This window comes from Colossoma macropomum, unplaced genomic scaffold (genome assembly GCF_904425465.1).
Source record: "Colossoma macropomum unplaced genomic scaffold, Colossoma_macropomum, whole genome shotgun sequence".
In the NCBI taxonomy this organism is placed as follows: Eukaryota; Metazoa; Chordata; class Actinopteri; order Characiformes; family Serrasalmidae; genus Colossoma; species Colossoma macropomum.
The window spans coordinates 6273583-6299578 of record NW_023494803.1 but is presented as its reverse complement, the minus strand read 5'-3'; the positions used below and the strand labels follow the sequence as shown (position 1 = coordinate 6299578).

At 39.6% G+C, this 25996-nt stretch overlaps 1 protein-coding gene across 4 annotated transcripts in view; it reads right to left on the bottom strand.

Moving 5' to 3' along the window:
* Window positions 1–25996, bottom strand: part of arhgef10 (Rho guanine nucleotide exchange factor (GEF) 10) — a 153032-nt gene that overhangs the window by 62108 nt on the left and 64928 nt on the right. For all 4 annotated transcript variants that reach the window (XR_005008541.1, XR_005008542.1, XR_005008543.1 and 1 more), the window contains 3 exons: window positions 25206–25376; window positions 19832–19977; window positions 17787–17977 (listed from right to left, as the gene is read on the bottom strand). Coding sequence is in view for 1 of the 4 variants with exons in the window: in XM_036593312.1 (XP_036449205.1) it covers window positions 17787–17977; window positions 19832–19977; window positions 25206–25376 (508 nt within the window). In the remaining 3 variants the exon portion in view is untranslated. The remainder of the gene's footprint in view (window positions 1–17786; window positions 17978–19831; window positions 19978–25205; window positions 25377–25996) is intronic.

The window sequence follows — 25996 nt, the reverse complement described above, 5'->3', positions numbered from 1 at the left end:
ATGCTTAGTTTAACACACTGAAAACAAAAAATACATACGAACGTGCCATAACTTTTACACAGGTCGCATTTTATGTTTAATTTTTTTCCCAATTTGTTAAATTCAGCAGTAAACAGTAGAGGATGTGTACTTATTGTCACAAAACAATTTTTTACTATTGTTTTACCGGGGTACCCAAACTTTTGCACAAGACTGTGTGTTCAACACCTTCTTTATGTGAACATATTTTCAGTGCATGATAATAAACTTTTTTTCAGGCATTTATTCCTCCCAAAGGCTAAAGATGTCACATGGTGCGACCAAATGCACAGTAAGTAAACTGTTAATAAGGGGAATTTAGTCGTACACATTTCTGAAAAATAGTTTGGCCCAATCTGATGTTTGACACCTTTAAAATCATAACATGTTGCAAAAACAGAGTCTAAAAGCATTCAAGAAATATTTTGTCTGAATTCTGATATCCTCAAATGTCAGGTGGCTGCAGCGTCTTATTTTCAGAGTAGTAATATTAATGATTCTGTTTAGAATTAAAATGATACAATTAAGCTATGAAACAAATAACACACTGAATAGATTAACATTTTTAAAAGAAATATTTGTAATTGTCTATTTTAAAAGCCATATTTGTCATCCGCCCATATAGATTTTTCCAAAGATCATTTTATTTTATATATACATAAAAGAACTGTCTCAAAATCTGACCACTTTTGAATTATGATGCATTCATTCTTTTTATTGCTATACATACTATTTATTTTTGTTTTTTTGTTTTTTTTGCGCAGGCCGAGTATAGCAGATTTTTTTTGCTATTTATCTGCAACCAGATTGTTTTTATACGACTGAAAATACTTATTTTGAACTTCTGCGAGTGTACACTAATGTGTGTTTCTGAGCGGATGACACAAAGAGGTTTTTGTGTGTGTGTGTGTGTGTGTGAGTGAATGTGCATTTATTCCCTTGTGTGTGTTTACATATAAATATACAACTGTATGTGTATGTGTATGTGTGAGTGGGGTCATTTATTAGGACATTAGAAAGGACAGTGAAAAGCACTAACTTACCCAAACAAAACAATGTCCAGAGTCAAGCAGCCATACACAAATAGCTAAAGCTCCCATTCATTAAACATGAGATGCTCTCGCTCTCTCTCTCACTCACACACACACACACACACACACACACACACACACACACACACAAAATACCACCCACAGTCAGCTACACTGATGCCACCCTGTTCTGGATGTGAATCAGGCACTGAGTAGTGAGTGCTTAAGTCAAGGGTCTAATTACAGCCCCCCCGCCCCTTTCTCCACTGGCTATATTTCACAACACCATTCAGCTGCGCCGGGCCTCTTCGTGTCTTAAGGTAGCAAAATTCCTAAAACAAGAAGAGAAAGGCTCCTAACTGGCTACAAAAAGCATCTGCAAGCTGTGATATCTTCCCAAGTAGGTGTTATTAAGTACTCACTTCATAGTGTCCAAGGCTACTAAATACCAATTTATTTTTTTCTATTTTTTGAGTTTTTTCTATTTTTTGAGTTCAATCAAACTGTGCATCAAAACATCAAACGTGCATAAAAAGGTGGTTTACTACCTTACACAGAATCAATAAAAATATGTACAACCCCATTTCCAAAAAAAGTTGGGACGCTGTGCAGAATGTAAATCAAAATAGAATGCAATGATATGCAAATCATGTACACCATATTTTTAAAGGAAAATACTCAAAAGACAACATATCAAACGTTCAAACTGAGAAATTTTATTGTCTTTTTGAAAAATATGTGCCCATTTTGAATTTGATGCCAACACCCTCCAAAAAAGTTGGGACGGGGGCAAGTTTACCACTGTGTTTCATCACCTCTTCTATTAACAACACTGTAAGCGTTTGGGAACTGAGGAGACACTGCTGTAGTTTTGAAAGTGAAATGTTTTCCATTCTTGTTGATACAGGATTTCAGCTGCTCAACAGTTCGGGGGCTCATTTGTCGTAATTTTCATTTCATAATGCGCCAAATATTTTCAGTGGTGACAGGACTGGACTGCAGGCAGGCCAGTTTAGCGCCCGGACCTTTTTAATATGTAGCTATGCTGTTGTAATACGTGCAGAATGTGGTTTGACATTGTCTTGCTGAAATATAAAAGGTCTTCCCTGAAAAAGACGTCATCTGGATGGCAGCATATGTTGCCAAAACATGTATATATCGTTCAGCATTAATGGTGCCTTCACAGATGTGCACGTCATCCATCCTATGTGTACTAATGCCCCCCTATACCATCATGAATACTGGGTTTTTTTACTGTGCACTGATAACAAGCTGAGTGGTCTTTAGCCTGGAGGACACAGTGTCCATGATTTCCAAAAATAATTTCAAATGTCGGACCACAGGACACTTTTCCACTTTCCCAAAGTCCATTTTAAATGAGCTTGGGGCCAGCTCCAGAAGGCAGCGGCGTTTCTGGATCCTGTTTATATTTGGTTTCTTCTTTGTGTTTTAGAGTTTTAACTTGCAATTGTGGATGTAGCGACGAACTGTTTTCACAGACCGTGGTTTTCAGAAGTGTTTCTGAGCCCATGCAATGATTTCCACTACGGAATCATGTCTGCTTTCAATGCAGTGCTGCCTGAGGGCCCAAAGATCATGGCCAGCATATACTGCTCTTTGGTCTTGTCCCTTGCATACAGAGATTCTCTGAATCTTTTAATGTTATTTTGTACCGTAGATGATGAAAAGCAAAAGTTCTTTGCTATTTTACATTGAGAAATGTTATTCTTGAGTTGCTGCATCATTTGATCGTGCAGTCTTTCACAGAGTAGAAGACTCAGCCTCTCCACGATGCTCTTTTTATACCCAATCGTGTTGCTGACCTGTTGCCAATCAACCACCAGGTGTTTTTTTTAGCATTATGCAACTTTACTAGCCTTTTGTTGCCCCCGTCCCAACTTTTTTGGAATGTGCTGTTGGCATCAAATTCAAAATGTGCCATTGTCCAATATAACTCCAAACGTTGAACACTTTTCAAAGCAAACAGACTGTGTGGTTGGAAAAAACTGTTTCAGCAACTTTTCAGAATTTAAAAGGAGCTTAAAGTGAAGGAACTTCTTTGGTTACAACCCAGGATTCATGTAAAGCTTAGACTAAATCCCAGTCACTGACAGTAGGTAAAAAGCCATGGCAGCCTTTAGCAGAGTGAGATGGCACAGACACAGAGGAGCGTACTGTGTCCTGTCTATTTACCAGACACTGAAGTGGATTTGAATCTGAATCAGCCTCCTCTGGCATTAAGCTTTAGCTTTATAAACACTGCAGGGTGAGTCACAGGCAGGCAAAGACACATGAGCAGAGATCAAAGCGAGGACTCAGTTTAGGAATGTTTATGAATAAGTATATGAATAATGATGTATATGAATTAGATGACTTTTATTCCCGTCCCTGTACGTTCACTCACTGGCCACTTTGAGCTCTACCTACCCTACAGCTCCCCTATACAGGTGTACAATTACAGCCTGTAGCCAATCAGCTGCTGCGCAACTTATCTGCTGCCCTCTCTTCTACACTCTTAGCAATAAGCGTTCTACATTGTACCATAAACACACTCAAAGAACCATTTGCATGATTAAAGGGTTCTTTGCATCATAAAAGGGTTCTTCAGATTGATAGAGAATGGCTTTTATGGTACTATACAGAACCCTTTTTGCTAAGAGCGCACTCATCATTGGTCAGTTTGACCACAGGAACGCACCTGACCAAATATTATTTGGGTGGTGGAAAATTCTCTGTGGCACTGCTAGGTTAAGAGTCGTCCACCACTAAGATATCCAGCCAAGAGGGACTCTGTGGTCAGAAACTGACCGTTGATGAAGAGCTAGATGGATAACTCAAACTGCTTTAACAGGTGAGCTAACTGTACACCAGCAAACTGGATCTAAACGATAAGGGTTTCTAATAAAAAGGTGGAAGAGCATTGAACTAAGTATACAGACATGCTATAATTTTTTATTTTCATTAAGACTAAAGTTGATACAGGACTGAACCTAATCTTCTCTGGCTACAGCAAGAAGATTACATGAGATTAAAGTTAAAAAAGGAAACCACTGGTCTTCTTCAGGTTAAATAAGAGCAGCAGCATTTGGCCCCTTTGTAAAAGGTCCTGTAACTTTCTCACTGACATCACTCGCTCTCTCCACAGCGTCATTCTCCGGGCCTAACGAGGTAGGATGGCAGAAAAGAAAGAGGGAGACGGAGGGCCAGGAGGAGGAATTTGGCAGTGGGAAAACTCCTGGATCTCCTTCTCCACTCGCAGCTCCAGGCTGCGCAAACCCCACGATTCACAAAGCCCCTGTGTTCCGTAACCATGGCAACGGCCCGGGCCTCCTTTGAGCCCAGTCGTGGAGATTCGTCTTTTTTTCTCCTCTTCTTCTGCTTAGCTGGTCTGCAGGACAGTTTTCTCAGTGTCAGTGTTCGGATATAAATAGGTGATGTGTAACGTTTCTCAGAGCAGTGGTTGTATTAAGGCAACATTAATAATTTACTTTTGAGAAAGAGAGTAGCGCTTAGCCGGGGTAGGGTTTAGGTGAAAGAAATCGAGCGATATTATTAGCATTGGCAGAAATCCGTCCAATAAAGTACCAGAAATGTCTATTTAAATCTGGCTTTCTAGGGTTGCATGTTGTGAGTTGCCTGGCAATATAATTTCTGTGCAACTTGACAGCTACACCAAGCAAAAACAATCAAAGTTGCATACAAAACATTTAACTGCACTACTGTCAGCCAAATTAGCAGTTCAAAGTTTTGATACATAGTTTTACTCGCCCTGTAAAGTCATATGTGAGGTGAAATTTACAGATTTGCAGCATGTTTATCGTCTTTCTTTTCAGCTTTCATTGCAGTTCTTTTCTACTTATTTGTACTTTTAATATCTAACTCCTTTTCAGCGTTCCAATAAACCGTCTTCTGTTTTATTTTCTAAAAAATTAACCAAAGGATGTAAAACATAACATAATTGTTTTAAGCTGACCATAACCGTTTTCCCACTGTTAGCTTTCACAACCGGATTTTTACATCATGACAAACAGAATGGGAATCAGCCCCATTTTCACCTATTCGACTGAGGCAAACGTAAATTATAGAAAGCAGAAAACGCATTTATAGAGACTTGACAAGGGTCTTATGAAAACGAGAAGGCTGCTGCTATAATGCCTTTAGAGGGCAGCGGTGAGTAATGTTTGTTTTTTGAGCTCCAGCTGTGTCTATCCTCAGTTGGAGGCTGCTCAGTATCGACTATTATTAAGCAAGATGGTTAATGAGCTTGAACTGTAACAGTTGCATATAATGAACATAAACAAAACAATTATTTATATGGCAATTAATCGACAGCTAAAATACTGGGAGGGAAATACTGTTTTATACACCATTAAAAAGAATTACAGTCAAATGCGAATAAGAACTGAGAATCATATGTTACAACTGGCAATCAAAATCAGTCACTGAAACACTGTTTAACCAAACTTTTTGGAGTCTGTTTAATTTTGACCATATACAATGATAATTGAGGTATTTGGCACAAAACAGCTCTGCAGTACATCACAGAGTAAAGCCAAGGCCTGTTTGCACTGTAGAGTGACACCACAGCATATGCTGAAACCACAAATGTGCCAAGGCTTGGATTTCTAAGGAAGAAGGCTTACATTCTGAGATTCAGCATCAGCTTAACAGCATCCTCACACCACAGGAATGGGGGGGAGAGGAAAAGGCATGACTAAACAACATGATAAATAAAAACTGCATTATGCAACTCAAAAACACATCAGGCGCAAACTAGAGCAGTACCAAATAAATCCTGTGGGTTGAAAAAGATGATGTGGGTTAAAAAATATGTGGGTTAGATGCAACACAACACAATAAGCAAACCAAAAACAGTACGCGTATGCAGTGTCATCAAACGCGTCAGGGCCGGTGTACAATCATCATGCAGAATGGTGGCAAAGGTGGCGCTTCACAGGTCTCAAAGGAAGCCTGTGCTAGCCTTTGCCCTCCGAGGGCTGGTGGTATCATGTGATTGAGGGAGTCCTGACTAGTGGGTGGAATTGGACACGTTTAAATTGGGGAGAAAAAAAAATGGGACTATACTTGTCAATACACCATATCACACACTGCCTACACATTTAGTTTTGTGATTATATATATTTCTGACGTAGGTGTTTACAGTGACTGGTGAACTGTCCAGGGTGCATCCTGCCTTCCACCCAATGACTGCTGGGATAGGCTCCAGCTCCCCCCGCGACCCAGAAGGAAGAGCGGCTTAGAAAACGTGTGTGTTTACAGTCAGAGTAAAGAGTTCATGTATGACTGAATGCTTTACAGCTCATAATAGGTCAAAGAATATTTGCAGATATTTTTGTAGAAATGTATAAGAACAGTGTTAACAGTTCCTTAAAAACGTGTACGTTGTGGAATCTATCAACACTAAACACTGTTTGGAGGGTCAGATTTATCAAAATATATTTGCATTTGTTTATAAAGCCTTGTGCAGAATGATAGAGGAGGTTGATTGCTTACGTCTGCAATCTACCAATATCCAGCAGGAGGAGCTCTCACTAGTTTTACGCGTTGATGAAATGGCAAAGGTGAAACAGCATGCTTTAGTTTTACTTCTTTTATTATTCCCAAAACCACCTCAAACGAACATCTCTAAGCTTCAAAAGAAAAAAAAAGTTTTTCTGTGATTAATGCCTACCCTGAGTTCACGCTAGAAGATGTCGCTGCTCCTTCGGCACAAACAAGCTTGCCTCTGCTACAGCGATCGGATCTGTGCTGCACTTTAAATATGAACACAGGTTATCCAAACCTATTTCAAAATAGATTATTTTGCACAAAGTTGAGCTAGAAAGCAAAATTAGCCTGCCAATTACATCCTAATGCCTATGTCAAGGGTCGGCTCTTTTACTGCCCTGTTGTGGCTCCACAGCAGAATTTGATTTTTTGGTAAAAATCAAATACAATTCTGCTGATCGTTTTAACACAGTTTTAATAATAAACTGTCTTAAATGCCGGAGTTAAACTGCTAATTCACAATTTAAGCCTGAAGATTGGCGCGCTGACTGCTGGTCTTCATAGCAATGACAACAATCTCGCCTAGCTAGTAGCTAACAAAAAGGCAAAAAGAAAGATTTAAGTACAACATTGATTATTTGGAGACTAATTAATTTATTTGCATTTCTCATTACTCCAAATGGTTTCCTGATATGTTTAATCTGTGACAAGAAACTGTCAAACACTGAAAAGTCACAATGCTGAAGTCAGCTTCTCGTTTGCCGGCTTTTCATTCAAATTTTCTCGTTCCACCTTAAATGGTTCAGCAGTTACATTCTGGCACCTCAGGCACCATTTAAGGTGAAACAGGAAGATTCATACAAGAAGCTGGCAAAGGAGAAGCGACTTCAGCCTCGTAAAAAGTTGAGAGGCATTTACAAGAAGCTTTTCTACTTTTGTGGAAAAGCTTCCTGCTGGAGATGTGAGAAAAGCGGCTATATCTGAGCTAAAGCTTAAAGCAGAGCAAAGTAATTCTGCGTTTCAGTTTATATTTTCAGCCTATACTAGATCATCAGCACATACTGAGACATATTTACAGCCAAGATGGCAAAATGGACATAAATTTTGTGGCTCCAAAAGTGGTTTGATTTTTGTTGAAAGGACAAAATGGCTCTTCTTAACATTTGGGTTGCCGACCCCTGGTCTATGTCTCGTCCAAGTCCAGTGGCACATGAGTTTGGGAAACACTGAATCAACTACAGATTTCTGTTTCCCAATCGCAGATCAACTTTTATAAATGTTTTTTTCAGTGGAGAATCCCACCCTGACTAACACTAAGCTCATCTGCACAGCAAAAACTGAGCCTACATCGCTTTCCTAATTGAACCTGCAGCAGAGCATTTCGTAATGGAGGATCTCATTAAACTGGAGAATTGTTTTAGACTGCAGCTGCCCTGGCTCCAGTGTGTGAGTAATCCATGGTGAAGTGTGGAGTGAGGACACAGCCTTCGCCTACACTTCAGTACTACTCTACAATACTGCCTCTCTCTTTCTACTCTCCAAACTTTTCCTTTCAGCCTTTAAACACTTACTCAGTTCCCTCTCTTTCTCTCTCTTGGCTAGCAATTTCTGTCTGGGAAGGACTGGTTAATGGATAGGCTGAAAAGCTACATTACACTGTTATGACTATTCATTTTTAAAAAATAAATAATCGATTCAAATGTACACTCTCGATGATTCACCTTGGTTAACAGGGTCTGTTCAAGAGCAGGATCTCACAAACTCATGTGTGCTTGTAGTTACCAATGTCAAGTAGAACCAAATGTTTGCTGTTACACATACAACAGTTAGTTCCGGCCACGCAAGCTGATTGGTTGAGAAGCGTTCTAACCGCGCTGTTATTTCGCCATAACATCATGGTTTTTTCACAAACACTGTATCACTCCAACAAACAGAAAATGGATACTTTTAAGATCACATTTGACCGACAGCTGATTTGGTCAGACTCTGAAGATGAGACAACACTAAATTCCCAAACTGTCATCACCACTGAACAGCTTTTCAGTCGGCAGCTTTGACAGAAGAACAGCTAAACAACCTGGAATCAGTCAGAAATGAACCCAACACCATTCGCCAAACTAAATGGGCTGTAAGATGTTTTACAGACTGGCTGGAAACAAAACAACATTAATATTAATCTGGCAAAAAAGACAAAACTGAGGTTCTATTGCTTAATTGAGTCTATACGAACGAAAAGTATAACGTTTCTTTTAACTAGATAGACAGCTAACAGGCTACTCCATTCAGAGTCAGGCTTTACTGATGGATTCATGCAAACTTCACTAGCCCTCTTTCACCCTGTTCTTTCACCCTGTTCTTCAATGGTCAGGACCCTCACTGACCACCACAGAGCAACTATTATTTGGGTGCTGGATCATTCTCAGCACTGCAGTGACACTGACGTGGTGGTGGTGTGTTAGTGTGTGTTGCGCTGGTACAAGTGGATCAGACACAGCAGTGCTGCTGGAGTTTGTAAACACCTCAGTGTTACTGCTGGACTGAGAATAGTCCACAAAACAAAAATAACCAGCTAAGTGTCCTGTGACCACTGATGAAGCACTAGAGGATGACCAACACAAACTGTGCAGCAACAGATGAGCTACTGTCTCTGACTTTACATCAACAAGGTGGACCAAAAAGCTAGGTGTGTCTAATAGAGTGGACAGTGAGTGGACACAGTGTTTAAAAACTACAGTAGCACTGCTGTGTCTGATCCACTTGTACCCGCTCTGTGGTGGTCCTGTTGGGAGTATCATACCATATCTATAAAACAGTATGTTATTTTTCAGGTAAACACATATTTACTGTCTGGCTATATAAAAAAATGACCCAATTAACCATGAAACTAATCCCTAGATTACATGATTAATATTAAAATTAATATAACTGAAAAAAACATTTTAATTTACAAACTAAGGCTATGTTTGCAATGTCTCTTCTTCTCTCATTCCCCATCTTCCATGAAGGGGTAAAATCTTTAAACCTACACCCAGCCAGCTCAGAGAGAGCAGATGAGAGAGCACCATCTACTCCTTTAACTCCCACTCCTCCATCCTCCCTTTCCCGAGGGACTAAAATAGCAGAGCCTTTCCAACCATAATTCCTCCAAAAAGGCCTGAACCGGCACATGGTTACAGATACTCTGACCTTAAAAGTTAAGATGAAAGTCAGAGAAGGATTACTTTAAGTGTGGAGAAAGAATTAGGACTGGGTCATAAATCGAACTTTTATTTAAGCTGTCAGACACGTAAGTGATTCTGAGTGCATTTCAATGAGGTAGATGATTCAAAAACTCCTTTTACTTATTTATTTATTTATTTTTTTTACCCAGGACTGTCCTCTAACTGTCAGTGAGAGTCAAATACATCAGCAAGCAGAGGAAATACTCTGCACTTTTAATGGTGTACTGAAGTAAAGCTCCTGGAAAATAATGAATGGAATACCAATAAACCTGCACAGATCTGCATGGATCTATACTGTGAGTTTAAGGACTGTGTTGCCAGCACATTTGATACGTAATCAACACTGTGCAGTTGTTACAGCAGAGCTGTGACTACGTGGGCAGTACAGAAGCGCTTTGAACGAGCAGATGGTAGAGCTCTAGGTCTACTGGAGTAACACATCTCACAGTGACTCACTGAACCACAGGCCGTTTCCCAGGGCTTCTGTGCAGAGTGTGCACACTGGCATCACCCAAATGTGCCTCTGCAACATCAACTGGTAGATACTGATCTACTAATTGGAAGATCAGCACTAGCCCGTGGATCAGCACTAGTCTGTACAATAGCACTAACTGGTAGAACCACACTAGCCAGTAGTTCACCAGTAACTGGCAGTTCAGCATCGCAGAATAGCACTAATTGGTAAAACAGTACTAGCCAGTAGATCAGCGCTAACTGGTAGATCAGCACTAGTTGGTAGAATAGTACTAATTGGTAAAACAGTACTAGCCAGTAGATCAGCACTAACCGGTAGTTCAGCACTAGTTGGTAGAATAGTACTAATTGGTAAACAGTACTAGCCAGTAGATCACACTAACTGGTAGATCAGCACTAGTTGGTAGAATAGCACTACTTGGTAAAACAGTACTAGCCAGTAGATCACACTAACTGGTAGATCAGCACTAGTTGGTAGAACAGTACTAGCCAGTAGATCAGTGCTAACTCGTAGTTCAGCACTAGTCAATAGAATAGTACTAATTGGTAGAACAGTAATAGCCCGTAAATCAGCACCAACTGGTAGTACAGCACTAGCCAGTAGATCAGCATTAGCCTGTAGAATAGCACTAATTGGTAAAACAGTACTAGCCAGTAGATCAGCGCTAACTGGTAGTTCAGAACTAGTTGGTTGAATAGCACTGATTGGTAGAACAGTACTAGCCAGTAGATCAGCACTAACTGGTAGTTCAGCACTGGTCTTTAGAATAGCACTAATTGGTAAAATAGTACTAACCAGTAGATAAGGGCTAACTGGTAGTTCAGCACTAGCTGGTAGATTTGCGCTGGTCTGTAGAATAGCACTAATGGGTAGAACAGTATTAGCCAGTAGATCAGCGCTAACTGGTAGTTCAGCGCTGGTCTATAGAATAATGTTAACTGGTAGAAGAGCACTGGCCGGTAGTGCAGTGCTAATTTGCAGCACTAGCTGGTAAACCTAGACTAGCCAGTCGAGCAGTACTGGTTCACAGAGCAGCTCTGCATTGATATGGGGCATAAAACTGCCTGATGGAATCTTTGTAGGTTAGTGGGTCAGAAGAAGAGAGCGCCTGGAGGATAGAACAGATCTCATTTCCTGCTGGAGAGTCAGTGATCACTATGAACACTCTGAAATGTGAATTCATACTGGGGAGTCAGGAATACGGAGAAACTCAAGTCAAATACACACTTCTACTTGCAAACTCTGGCAAAAGTAACCCAAATCCTTCTGACTTAGCCTTGCATCTTGTTTGAATTAAACACATCAGCCTACAATATCAGTGGGGAATAAATAATAGTGGTGGTATTGACAACAAAAAAAAAATAGGGCTGAAAATATGTTTTCTTCAATGAATCCTCTTTCAGAAGAGTGTTTTCTCGTTGCTGCATTTTCCACAGTAAATACAAGGCCATACTGTGGATGACCAGGAACCACAGCTATGAATTTATTTTGGACCTTCCTAAAATAAGATCTTGCAGACATGCAGTATCAAACACCAACACACTACAGATCCTACTAGGAGATACGTATAACAGACTTCACTAAAATACAGCATCAGAGTGGAGACCAGTCCAACAATCCCACTGAAATATACATATAAAAAGACCCCACTGCATACACAACCCCACAAAGCAGCATTCTCATTAAAATTAAACAGTGGTAATACAAAAAGGAAATAAAAATTAACCTCAACTTTTTAAATGACTTTTAATTAATCTCAGGTCCTACCACCCACCAATGTGTCTAATATATGCTCACGAGCACTTTATTGGAAACACTACTAATACTAGGTAGGGCCTCTAAACAGTCTTAATTCTTCATGGCATGGATCCACAAGATGTTGGAAGCATTCCTTTGAGATTCTAGTCCATGTTGACATGACTGCATCATGCAATTCCTGAAGATTATTCAGGCGCACTTTAATGCTGTGAATCTCCCGTTCTACTACATCCCAAAGGTGTTCCACTGGATTCAGATCTGGTGACTGGACATTCCGCTGAAGAACACTGAACTCTCTGAATTGTCACGTTCCATTCATAGAACCAGTTTGAGACAGCTTGTTGTGTGACGTGGCGCGTTATCATGCGGTAAGTCGCCATTAGAAGGCAAATCGTGGCCATGAAGGGACGCACATGGTCAGCAACAACACTCAAATAGGCCATGGCATTTTAGCAATGATGGATTGGTATAAATGGGCCCAAAGTGTGCCATGAAAACATTCCACACTCCATTACACCACCTCCACCAGCCTGGACGTCTGACACGAGGCAGGTTGGGTCCAGGGATTCATGCTGTTGGCACTACATTCTGACTCTACCATCTGTGAGAAATCGAGATTGATCAGGTCATGCTACGTCTTTCCAGACTTCAACTGTCCAGTTTTGCAGAGCCTGTGCCCACTGCAGCCCCAGCTTTCTGTTTTTGGCTGATGGAAGTGGAACCTGATGTGGTCTTCTGCTGTTGTAGCCCATCCACCTCAAGGTTCGACGTGATGCGCGTTCTGAGACGCTTTTCTGCTCGCCATAATTGTCCAAATTGGTCATCTGAGTTACTGTAGCCTTTCTGTCAACTGGAATCAGTCTGACCATTCTCTGTTGACCTCTCTCATCAACTAGGCATTTCTGTCTGTAGACGTGCTGCTCACTGGATGCTTTTTCTTTATTAAACCATTCTGAGTAAACTCTAGAGATGCTTGTGCGTGACAATCCAAGGAGTTCAGCAGTTCAAAACTCTCCTTTTTTCATTGTGAAGTTTGATACGAACATGACCTGAAGCTGCTGGCCTGTATTTGCATGATTTTATGCACTGCACTGCTTCCACACAATTGGCTGATTAGATAATTGCATGAATGAGTCGGTGCACAGGTGTTTCTCATAAAGTGCTCGCTGAGTGTAGGTCTAATTTAACTATTCCGTGTCATTTAACTCATGACTTAATTCAGCACTGAGACCTGCTCTATATCAGTATTGTATGTATTTATATATAAAGCCCAGCACACTAACGAAGCACAACTACTGCCTGAAAAAGCTATAATTTAACATGCAGAAGAAAAAAAAAGCAGTGCTGTCACTAAATATTGCTCTCTTGCAGCAGATGCCTTAGGGAGGCCTCTATGAGGCAGTGTGGAAAGTAGGAAACCCACAAGACCACAGCAAGGAAACCCCAATCATGAGCCTACGTTTACCCGCTTTTTTCTCTCTATTTTCTTTCTCTGCGTCTCTCTCTGTGGTGACTAAGTAACCTCTGTCCTGCTCTCATACTCCACTTCAGTGAGGTGGATCAGAAACCTTTGCTCTGTGATGATACCATAAGTAGCACATGTGTCCAAAGATCTGTGGATGACCAGCTGACCAGGTGCTTTGAGGACAACCTTCTTGTGGAATGGAAAGCAGGGGCCAAACCAGGTTGAGAAGCAAACACATTAATTATGCTAAATTTAAGTTAACAATACAGCTTACGCATAGAATTTCAGCTGCATGTTGTCCTGTTTTGGGCTGCATAAGGTTACTTTTTTTTATATAAACACACTGATACAAATACTAATATCTTGACTTTGATTCCTGATCTACTATCTGATACCAACAGAGACAGACAGCAGTATCAATACCTTGACTCTGACTGCTATTCTTGAACTTTTTCCAATACCAACAGTAATAATGATCCCTTGACTTCAATACTGAATCATGAACTACAAGTTTTCCGATGCCAACATAGATACCTTGACTTTGATTCCGATTCCTGTATGGTACTTTTTCAGGTACGGACACCAAAACTGATACTTTGACCGATCCCTAAACTATATTTGTTTCTGATACTGATACCAGTATCGACACCTCGACTTTGATACTGATTCCTGAACTTTTGTGATGCTGTTAGCAATATTGATATCTTGACTTCAACACTGATTCCTAAACTACATGTTTTTCCGATACCAACACGGATATCTTGACTTTGATTTCCATTCCTGAACTATCCTTTTTCAGACAGGATACCAATATCGATAGCTTGACTTTGATTTCAATTTCTGAACTGTACTTTTTCTGATACAAATAACAAAATCAATACCTTGACTTTGTTAATGACTCATGTATGGAATTTTTTCAGATACCAAACTCAATTTAATACTGATTTCTGAACTATACCTCTTCCAATACCAATACAGATACCAAACTGATACCAATACCGACATGAATGTTGGAACTTTGACTTCAATATCGATTCCTGAATGGTTTTTATGATGCTGATACCAACATCAATATCTTTAATATTGATTCCCATCTGGACTTTTTCAGATACCTTGGCTTCGGTTCCGATTTCTGTACGGTACTTTTTCAGATATCACTACTAATATCAATGCCATAACTTTGATTTTCATTCCTGAACTATACTTTTTCCTGATACGGATGCCAATATTGATACCTTCACTTTGATGCTGATTCATTAACTTTTTCCCGATACTGACAGCAATACCGATACTTTCACTTCAGTACCTATTCCTGCAACACACCATTCTGACGCTGATACTAAAATCGATTCATTGACATTGATTCAGATTCCTGAGCTATACTATTTCTGATTCCTTGACTCTGATTTTGATTCTTGAAGGGTACTTTGTCGATACCTTCTTTTAAATCACAAACTGAAAGTGGGTTTGGTCTAAATGAAGAAACGAGTGTGGAATGTTAATAACAACCAATCACCAGTCAAAATTTTGGAACAAGTTTGCTTGTTGGGTCATAAATGCTGAAAAAACTGGAATACATTTGGGCAGTTTAGTACTGATTGACGTAGTATTTTGTCAGAACCTAGCAGTACTGCAGTAATTCAGCTGATACCAAAAAAGTACTGAAGAGCCCGAGTCCTGTCTCTCTCCAATATGTAAACATCGAATCCTTCTTAGAGCACAAAAACTTCGTCTAAGTCTCTGAAAGCCATTGCTAAGACTGTTTTCCAACACTGCATTTCAGTGTGAATGTTCAACCACAGCCTACAGCACAACGTGAATTTCTTCCTGAGGCACATTCGGTGATTTACCTATGGAACAGGAAATGAAAGCCAGAGAAACAAATGAACGAAACGCAGAACAGATGTACACACATGCTGATGTTTGGCAGTCATCCCCATGAGCACAGTCCATATATATAGTCCAACAGCCATGTACAATACCTGTTTCAATGTGAAACACTACACTTCAAATCAACCTTTATTTCGACTCTCAAGTACCTTCAGGGTGACCCTCATTTACAGTGTAGCTGAGCACGTTAAATAGGAATTGAAAAAGTTGAAATGAAATGTTATCGATAAAAACAAATCAAGACTAACAAGACTACGTGATCAAAGAACATTTCTAGATAAAACAAATAAAGGCTTAAATAAGAAATGGGAGATAAAACAGCAATAAAATATGCAATGAAAACAAAGGAAAAAGTAAATAAAAGCAATAAGAAGTAAGAAAAACTATAATATCTTTACAAATAAAACTATTTATAAAATTGTTTCCTGTAATGTAATCCACTGTAGCAGTAACACTGTAACTAAAAGCAGATTTTCCCAGGATCCTGATAGGTGATCCAGTCACAAGAGCGAGTTTGATAAATACTGTTACTTACAGGCTGCATATGTCTGCTGTAGTCTACAGCTGTCCATTAATATTTTCAAGCAAGACAAAAGTAACGAGCCCTTTTAAATTTCAGTAGTTGTAACTGCATTATTTAATTTGAAATGGTAATTAATAATTAGATACATAACGTATTTAATCACGTAAAATTCAATGTATTTCTTTTTAAATTAGATTTTTTTGTCTATTACTGTAAAACATTTTCACCTGTATATAAAGCACTTTGAGCTGCCACCGGTATGAAAAGTGCTCTATAAATATTATTTAATAATATATTAAATGTATTATTATATTATTATTACAACCATTATTATTAGTTTTATTACTCATTACTGCCAAAAGTAGTGGAATTACAAAGTAATGCGTTATTTCCAGCGCTGCATATAAGATCATAACATTCACCACATTTTTTCCCCAAAGAAGAGCAAACAGTGAGAACATTCAGACTTTAGTTAGAACCCTAAAACAATTTTGCCAAAAAATTGTACCAGATTTACCTCCTGTTCCAGTATTTGCATTTTGGGTTTGGTTATGAGGTGATATAATTTTATACATCCATCCTTCTAGAATCCCATAAAATGGTGGCAAAGAAGAAGCTGAGCAGCATGGTGAGTCCAGACTCCAACAAACAAGCCTCTGTTGTTGTGGAGAAGCCCCTGCTGTTCAACTTACACAGTCCTTTGTTTGATGAACTTACATTCCCTTCTCATCCAGTAGGTGTTGAATGTTTTTTTTCTTAACTTTGTGCTGGGTACAAACATCGTGTTGAGGATTGTTTGAGGCTTATGCTAAAGATAAGGTTTATGTTAGCAGGCCATATTTTCAGTTTTTCAGCTGTAAATTCATTTAAAAATACCTCTGTTTGCAGAAGGACTTTTTGGTGCTTATTTGTGAACTGCTGGTGACACGAGAGGCATGTAAGAGGACAAACCTGAGAAGATTCAATAAAAGGGGTGTGATGGACATTCTACCATGGGATTCACTCGTTATCACCCAGCTTCCACTCTTCTCTGTCTCTCCAAAAAGGACTGGTTTGACTGTTTTTTTTATAACACTTTGGGACTCTTGAGTGAGGCCTCAGGCCCACATGGACTCAAATCTATTTTTTTTCTCTCTTTCTGTATTTGTGTGAGTTGGCTGTGTTGTGGAACTGGGGTTGTGGGTTAAATGGATGTTAATGTTTGTGTAAATGTGGGGTTATTTGATTTACATCGCCTAATCATCATTTCATCATTTCAATAACACCAGAAAAAGGTACACCAACATTTGCTTGTTCATTCAGAGTACAGTCCTAACATTCTCGTTCCCTGCATTTTATATAGACTCGGTAGGAAAAGGGTCCTGCTGGGTGTTATAAAATGACAACACTGACTTAATGCAAACATGTCCTGGGTTAAGGTTACTTACAATCTAGATGTCACATCATGAGTAAACGTATATGAAGTGCAGCACCAAAGCAGGAGTGACCATTTTTGCAGTGTTTACTGTTGATTTGAAAAGAAACTATGAGCTTATAGTGTAGAAAATCCTCACATTTGAGGATATTTACCTCTATATTATGTGACCCAATATAGAAATAAAAGCCCTTTTATATACAATCCATTCATTTCAAAGCTAATGTGTGTTTCCTCCATAAAATGAGCCAAGATGATCCAAAAAAAGGCGACATGATTCTGCTTAAATGTGTTTATGAATTTCTTTACAGTAATTTCTGCAAATAAACAGTAAGTGTGTATTAAAGTGTGCAGAACTGTGTTCTCTAGAAGATGTGAACTAAATAAAAAAAATAAAATAATAAATCATATGACCAGAGATGCCTAAACTTTTGACTGTGTGTATCTGTACTGTTAGTGATTGCGTGACAGACTCAGACTCACTTGGCTTGGCGTTAATGACGACCTTTTCTCCAGAGTGAGGGGCAGGGAATCGAGCAGAGTCCCCCATCTCCTCTGAGGAGCCGAACTCCACCAGCTCCACCAGGCTGAGAGGAACGCTCCACTTCAACAGGAACCGCTGACCCGAAGGAACAGCCGCACTGACAACACCACCTACACCTTCCTGAGGAGAGCTAAGAGACGGGATGTGGAGATGAAGGGAAGGGAAGAGACAGGTCAGCGTGGGGTGTGAGACAGGGGAAGAGCCAGTGCGAGGGACAGAGAGAACAGACAGAGAAAGAAGAAGAGAAAGATAAGATTAAGTAAACTTTACTGATCCACACAGGAAAGTTCAATTTTTTGTAGTACAGAGTTTAGTACATTCTGAAAAATAAACAGTGCCAAAAAGGGTTCTTTGTGCAATGCCTTAAAACCTTTTAACCCACGGTTCGTCAAGCATTTGTGTAAATAAGATGTACGAGAAAAACTAAAACGAAAAACCTTTGAAAAAATTCATGAAAGGTTCTAGGAAGATCCCTTATATTGGTATCAAATAAAGGTTCTTTATAGCTTTAGTAGGTTCTTCACACTCAAATCTCTTTTTCTGACATGTTCTTTTAGGGAACCAAAAGTGGTTCTTCTATAGCCTTGCTAAAAGAACCACAAGCTACCACTAAGTAACCACTAAGTTACCTTTCTAGATGCAAAGCAGATCATAGGCTCTTTCTTTTTTTGCTTTTCCTTCATTATTTCTCTCAGTTTCTTTCAACGTTTGTCTCATTCTTTCATTTATTCTTTCTCTCATTCTATCAAACATTCTTTCACTCTCTCTTTTATTCTTTCTCTTTCTTTTTCGCTTTCATTTTTTCTCTTTCATTAAACCTTTCTCTTTCATTCTCTCTCGTATTCTTTCTCTCTTCTTTTTCATTCCCTGTTTCTTTTTCATACTCTCATTCTCTCTCTTTCATTCATTATTTGTTTCATTCTTTCTTTCTCTCTTATCTTTTTCTTTCATTTATTCTTTCTCTCATTCTATCAGTCATTCTCTCATGCTGTCTTTCTTGCTTGCATTCTTTCATTCTTCTTCACCTTTCTGGCATTCGTTTTCTCTTCATTCTTTCTGCTTTCATTTCTTTCAATCATTCTCTCCTTCTTTCACTCTTTCTCTTCTATTCTTTCCTTTTTATTCTTTCTCATTCTTTCTGTATTTTGTTTATTCTCTCTCTCCTTCCTTTTCTTTCTTCCTTTATTGTGTCTCTTTTTCTTTCACTCACTCTCTCACTTTTAGCAGGATGACTCACCACAGGGGGAGCTATTAGCACTCAAAAAACTTTTACTACTGCACAGCCTCGGCACATCGCATCAGTGGCACTGTGCGTTCTTCTTTAATGGCACGTACAGTCTGTACAGTATAAAGGTTCAATTGTAAATATGATTAAGCACTGATAGTCCGAACACTGTCTGTATCACAGCGGCATTTCTGCAAAACGTTGTAATGTTCAGCTGTATGTTTCAGCATTTTTAAAGCTGAACTGAAGTGTAGCATAAAGGGTCCTTACTTATAAGTAAACGGCACAAACAGCTGACACAAAGTTATTCTGAGATAAAATCCACAGACTGTAACTGTGGATGATTTTACAGTGAGTCAGTTATGCAGCTGGTACCACACTCCAAATGCACAACAGACCCTGTGCCTCTGATGAAGTTCACTGACACTAGAAGTCAAAGACAGGATCAATATCTGTGCTGTGCTACTGCAGCGAAATCAAACCGATGTCTGCTCTGACCGCACAGAGGAAAGACTGATTAAAGCTACAGTTGGGAACTGAAGAAACAGCTGTTCTAGGGTTAGATTTGAGTGTCCCAGCAGGCTGGACACTGCGCATATTACATGCACATGTACAGGCTACCAAAATGTTGCTATCGTGACACCTCTTTTTCTGATAAGACTTTAAGTGACATGGCATAGTGGGCCTGTGCACGTGGAGCGAGGACAGCTGAAGCAGAGACAGCTATAGGTCTGTGCTTGGGTCTGCTTGTATGCTTACCGCAGGTTGGGCGTGGCACACATGAGCACATCGTTGAGGAGGAACAGTCGTCGCTCTTTAGTCTTGATGATCTCACCACGGTCGTTATACACTGTCTCCACCACGTCATCTGAGCGGATTAGATACCTGGTGCCGCTGCTCAGGAGCTGCGATATGAAGGAGAGAGAGAGCAGAGCACGCCACTTTAAAGGGTGACAGTTTAAAAAAAAAAAGCTTTTGTCTCTGGCTAGGCACGTCATCACATCTTGCTTTGCTCTTTACCGATCTGGACCAATCTGGCATTTTAAACTCATAAATAAAATAAAAACAGTTCTGTCTCTAAATAACACCAATCAAATAAACTGCTACACTGATAGCCAGGGTCAGCTGGCCACTTAGCTCAATAATTAATGTATAATTAACTGACAATATCTTGGTACAGGTGCAGCAGTAGCATCCAAATACAACGTGTAAACTGCACACCTGCGTATGTGAAGTTAAAAACATTCTCTTTAAATTCTAAAATAAACGTGCTAACATGATGAATTATTAACGGCACTTTTTTTTCTACTGTAGTGTTTAAAGTCTGAAGTGTGTCTTCATTTAATAACAAACAGACCAATAAAAAGGTCCAAAACTGCTTGAAAAGTAAACTTGTTGCATTAACTTCCATTACAAGTTAATAATGTTTTCTTTCTTTTCCTAAAAAGTCACCATTTTTAAGATAAAAGCGATAATATGGTACATGGACTACTGTACCGAATTAGTTCGAACTGCGGTCCCACAGTAAAAAAAAAAAACAACTACGTATTCATATCTTAGGTATTTACAAAACTGACATCATGATATATTTGAATGAAATTTTAATAAGCTAAATATGTACAAAATCATCATTTGTAAGGTGTTTTCTACTGAGAGGTTGCGGTCTTAATACGTAAATTTCTTATTTTTTTGTATTTTGCTTTCAAGGTTTTCTTTCTCTTAAGAGATCTTTTAGCTTTCTTTTAAAATGAAGTTGAAAATTTTAGATCTTTTGAGTTTCATGAAATTTAAAACATGCTGCCCAACATTTTCATGTCATTACTGAAACAGACTACTGAAACTCCATAGGCGGGGTCTTATTTTAGCCACAGCCCTGCATTTTAGAGCAGGAAGTGACTGCATCCCTGTCCCTCATGACCACATGGCGAGCGAGGGGATCCCATCGTTCGGAAGTAAATGTGTCCCAAACTTGGTAAATCAGCGTGGAACATTAAGAACCATCAGTACTGAAACACATAGATTTCCTGCAATTAAGTGATGTTTTTGTGTTTTAATGAAAATTATGATGTTCACAATTGTTCAAAGCTGCTAGTCATGTACTGAGTTCTGCTCAAAATGAGCTAAACCTGTCAAACGGTCACGCCTGAAACACTTAGTAAAGCTTCGGTAGTGTTATGATTATTTTGACAGCGACAAAATGGAATGTATAATTATTTCCTTTAATAAAATAAACATAATTAAAAGAACCGAGTCACTCAAAGAAAAAGGATTTTAGTCTAAAGTCTGGTTCATTTGAACTCTAACTTTGAAACAGTTTGGTAAATGATTCACATCTGATATGCATGATATACTCATTGGCTGGAACATGCAGTCGCTGTTGCTCTCACTGGATGTCGGTGATGAAAACGGGAAACTGCACTGAAACTCCATCACTGTGGAATGCAGTTTCATGTTGAGGTTCATGTGAAGCCTTTGTTTAAATCACTGATACTGAATTATTGAAAGTACTAAAGACATTCAGATAAAGCTTGTTTTGTCCACTCCTCTAGCTCTAACAAAATGCACTGCTTTTTAAATGGAACAAATCTTCTTTAGGGTCAAATATGACAAACACACACACACACACACACACACACACACACACACAGGTGAGGGTGCTGATTTCAGGCCAGAGGCAGTGTAACGTAACATAGCAGCACAGCTGTTTTGGCCATGAGAGACGCACGAGCTGATGAATGTCTGAATACCAGACGCCCCTGGAGAGAAATTCACTCAAATATGTGCAGCATCCCAGCAGCCAATGCACACAGCCCTGCTAAATACACCACAGCACCTACAGATTAGTACAGCAGGAGCAGAGTGCAGGATACATGGGGACTTCTAAATCCTGCATGCTGGCTTTATTTGAAGCTGAATCCTTGTTAATTAGAGAAATTAATTAGAGCAGGAAAAGGTTGAGAACAGCCAGACTCTTTATAGGCATTCTGTGCTGCTGGGATTACGCTTCGCCAAATGACAAATCTGGACATCAGCAAGGCACGCGCACACACACACACACACACACACACACAGGAGCCAATGAACAAAGGCCAGAAAGTCTTGGTTTCCAGGAATACTTTACCTAGGACTGATGATGTGGCAAACAATAAATGAAGGCTAGCAGAAAACAGCCTGATCTTACTGCATCTCAGTGCTAAATGGACCTTTACCAGCTTCAGTATGAGCAAAGTTTCCTCTTGCTGATGTAATTTGATGTAATCCTCTCACGGCTTCTCCTACCACTGCTATACTGATGATACCCAAATAATCTTTTTCTTTCCCACCTTTTGACACCCACGTTCCAGTCACATCTCGGCATGTCTGGCTACCATATATCCTTATTGGATGGTAGTCTCACGGGGGCAGATGTGACCTTGTAACAAGAAAACATGTCTGGGTACAACTTGCTAAACTTTTAGTGTTGGAATGAGGCAAAACAAGAGTAAACCTGCCACTAATTCCTCTAAACCCTGCTCTTTTACCATCCAGAACACTATAATGGGAGACGTGCATTCCCACTAACTTTGATATTTGAGTATCTGTAAGAAAACGAATACCCAGTTAACCCCAGGGAAAAAAAAACAGAAAGGGGAGAAAAGTGGTCTCCAGCAAAATTTGGCATACAGCTGGCTGTAGGTGTACTTTTTAGATCATAGCACGGGTTCAAATTTGATTTTATTATTCAGTAATAGCTGAGAGAAATCTGCAGGTTTTTATCTTGCAAGAGTACAGGAAGCTGCCTTTCCAGATGAGCTAACGAGCTAACGTGCTAACCCAGGGGTCGGCAACATGTGGCTCCAGAGCCGCATGTAGCTCTTTTACTGTCCTGTTGTGGCTCCACAGCAAAAGTTAGATTTGTAGGTAAAAATAAAATAATCCTCCTTTACAGTAAAATAAAGCTCTGCTGATCGTTCAGCACAGTTTTAACAATAAATGGTCTTAAACGCTGGAGTTAATGTAGAACTGCTAATTCACCCTTTAACCCTGAAGATTGGTGTGCAGACTGCTGGTCACCATAGCAACACAGACAACAATCTCGCCTAGCTAGTAGCTAACGAAACGGCAAAGAGAAAGATTTAAACATCGATAATTTGGAGACGAGTGGACTTACTTGCGTTTGTAATCACTCCAGCTGGTTTTCTGATACGTTCTGGTACGAAACTGTCAAACAGTAAAAAGTGGCGAAGTTGAAGTCAGCTTCTCATTCGCCAGCTTCTTGTTCGAATTTTACATTCTGGCACCTCAGGCACCATTTAAGGTGGAACGGGAAAATTTGAACAAGAAGCTGGCGAAGTAGATGCTGACTTCAGCCTCATAAAAATCAAACGTTGAGAGACTTTTTACAAGAAAGCTTTTCTACTTTTGGACAAGTTTCCTGCCAGAGATGTGAGAAAAGCAGCTATAGCTGAGCTAAAGCTTAAAGCAGAGCAAAGTAAGTCTGCATTTTCATGTATGTTAAATGCGTTAGCCTGTACTAACCCATTAGCACATACTGAGACACATTTACAGCCAAGATGGTAAAATGGGCATAAAATGTTATGACTACCAAGGTTGTTCGATCTTTGCTGAAAGGACAAAATGGCTCTTCTTAACATTTGGGTTGCCGACCCCTGCGTTACCCGGTCCGACATTGGATGCTGGTAGAAACTCGTCATCTTCTACACAAGGTCTTTTCCCCTCATTGGACAATGTGCCAACATGTTACTCTGTCAGAGAAATATATATTTATTGTTACCACCCAAAATCTCTCATGGTTGTCCCCCAGATCATGTCCAGCCCTGTGAAACTACCTGGATGGCAGCCCACCACCTGAAACTGAATCCCAGCAAGACGAAGCTGCTATACATCCCTGGAACTGCAGGTCCTCTCCCTGATTTTTGACATCTCACTGAGGACTCATAGATTTTTCTGTCTGAAGTTGCACAAAGCTTTGGATTCTCGATGACCTCCCAGGTGGTGGAACAAACTGCCACTGTCCCTTGCTGTCTTCAAGCGCTGACTGAAGGCCCACCTCTTTGAGAAGCTTTCAAACAAACACTAATGTAGCACTTTGAAATGTCTTGTACTGCACTTCTGTAATGTCCAAATTCCTGTATGGTGCATCTTTCTATCTGGGTATCAGCACTGATTTGTTTCTAGCTGTGTCTTAGCTCAAGGGTATTTTGAACTCTGGATATGAGCTAGAGGTGGGCGATATGGCAAAAATATAATACTGCGATACTTCAAGAAATTTTCAAATGTCAGAATTATTTTTCCAGACATGTGATCAGTTGGAACAGAGAAAAAAACAGAACCAGCAGTACATTTTACAAAATACTATCAAAAACTGTGAACATGATTTTATGCAATATTTAGCACACTGTGTTGCACTAAATCCACTTAAATGAGACTAATTTTGCTCTCTTTATAATGAAACATGCATTTGATCAGTGTTCTACAAGTACTGATGATACTCACAACATGTTCTGGAAAAGCTTATTGTATTGTGACATAATTTATCATGATAATGATATACATAGTCATATTGTCCAGCCCTAATAACAGTGTCTGCTAAATACTATAAATGCTACTTATTTCCTTACAACAAAGTAATACAATGCTCCAAAGGGTACAGCTGTCAGTCATTCATGAGGCAAGCCCAAAATTAGAGATGACTACGATCAAATACCAGGTATCAGTATCAGGCTCATATCAGCAGAAAATGCTGGATCAGGTATCAGAGGGAAATAGCAACAAATTTAGCCTGAAATAGTCCATGTTAGGCCACTTTTAGATGATGCTTCACTTAAAAATGGCTCATTTTGAAGCATAATAGTATTAAAAGAAAAGAAATATCAGTATTGGTAATGGCTGATACTGAAGGTTTCAATATAGGTGCTGGTATCAGAAAAGTAAATATGTTATTGTGCCATTTCTACTTAAAACCAATCAGATTCCACTGCACACAAACCCAAAACCAAAACCACTGCAAACCTCACTACAGCTGGAATGGACATACTCCCATGTGGAGGCAAACTGAACCTCAATGATATTAAACAATGACCGCAAAGCCGGTTTCAGGAGAGCTTTCCATGACCCCGGATTCCCCCCGTACCTTGTTGAGGTAGCGTTCGTTCATGGCCTTAGCGATGTGCCTGATCTCGCAGCGCTGGTCGGCTTCTCTCTTCTTCTCGTTGAGTTTCTCAGCCAGAGTCTCCAGCTCAGTCAGAGCCATCTGCAGAGGCAGTCGGTCAGCATGGCCCACCGGAGTGTTCCTCAGCATGTCCTGCACATGGAGCAAGAGGCCACACACCACTGATGAGGTTTATATACAATATATAAACTTGTGATGGTGAAACAGTCAGACCTCATTAGAAAACTAACTGAATGAAACTATATCTGAATGTAAAGCCTGATGGTGGAAAGTAAGGAATGTGCTCCCCCTGCTGGATGTTATCAGCCAGCACAAGAGGGGAGTAAAATTTCAGCAGTTTATACACTTGGGATGTAATAAGGAAACCAAGCCAGAGGATGGATTCTCAAAGAAATTATGACCGACATAACCCACAAGGACCATCAGACCTTCCCAGCCTTGGTAAGAACTGGCTGTTCCAGCTTCTCTAAACATTTCAGGTGCCGTTTTTTCACTTATCTGTGGGTGTGACAGTAGTGAAATTTAGGATCACCTCAGAGCAGCCCTAGCTGGATGAAACCAGGACAGAATGTTGTGAAGAGAACACTCACACTTACTGTAAACCACACTGAAAATCAACTGAAATGCCATCAAAAGATTAATATTTAAATTTAGCCTAGAGTAATGCTGACTTTGCTTAATAACAGTAAAAAAAAAGGATGAAGATTTTAATTAAATATCGCTTTTTTAAAAAGCACAGGTAACAATGTCCT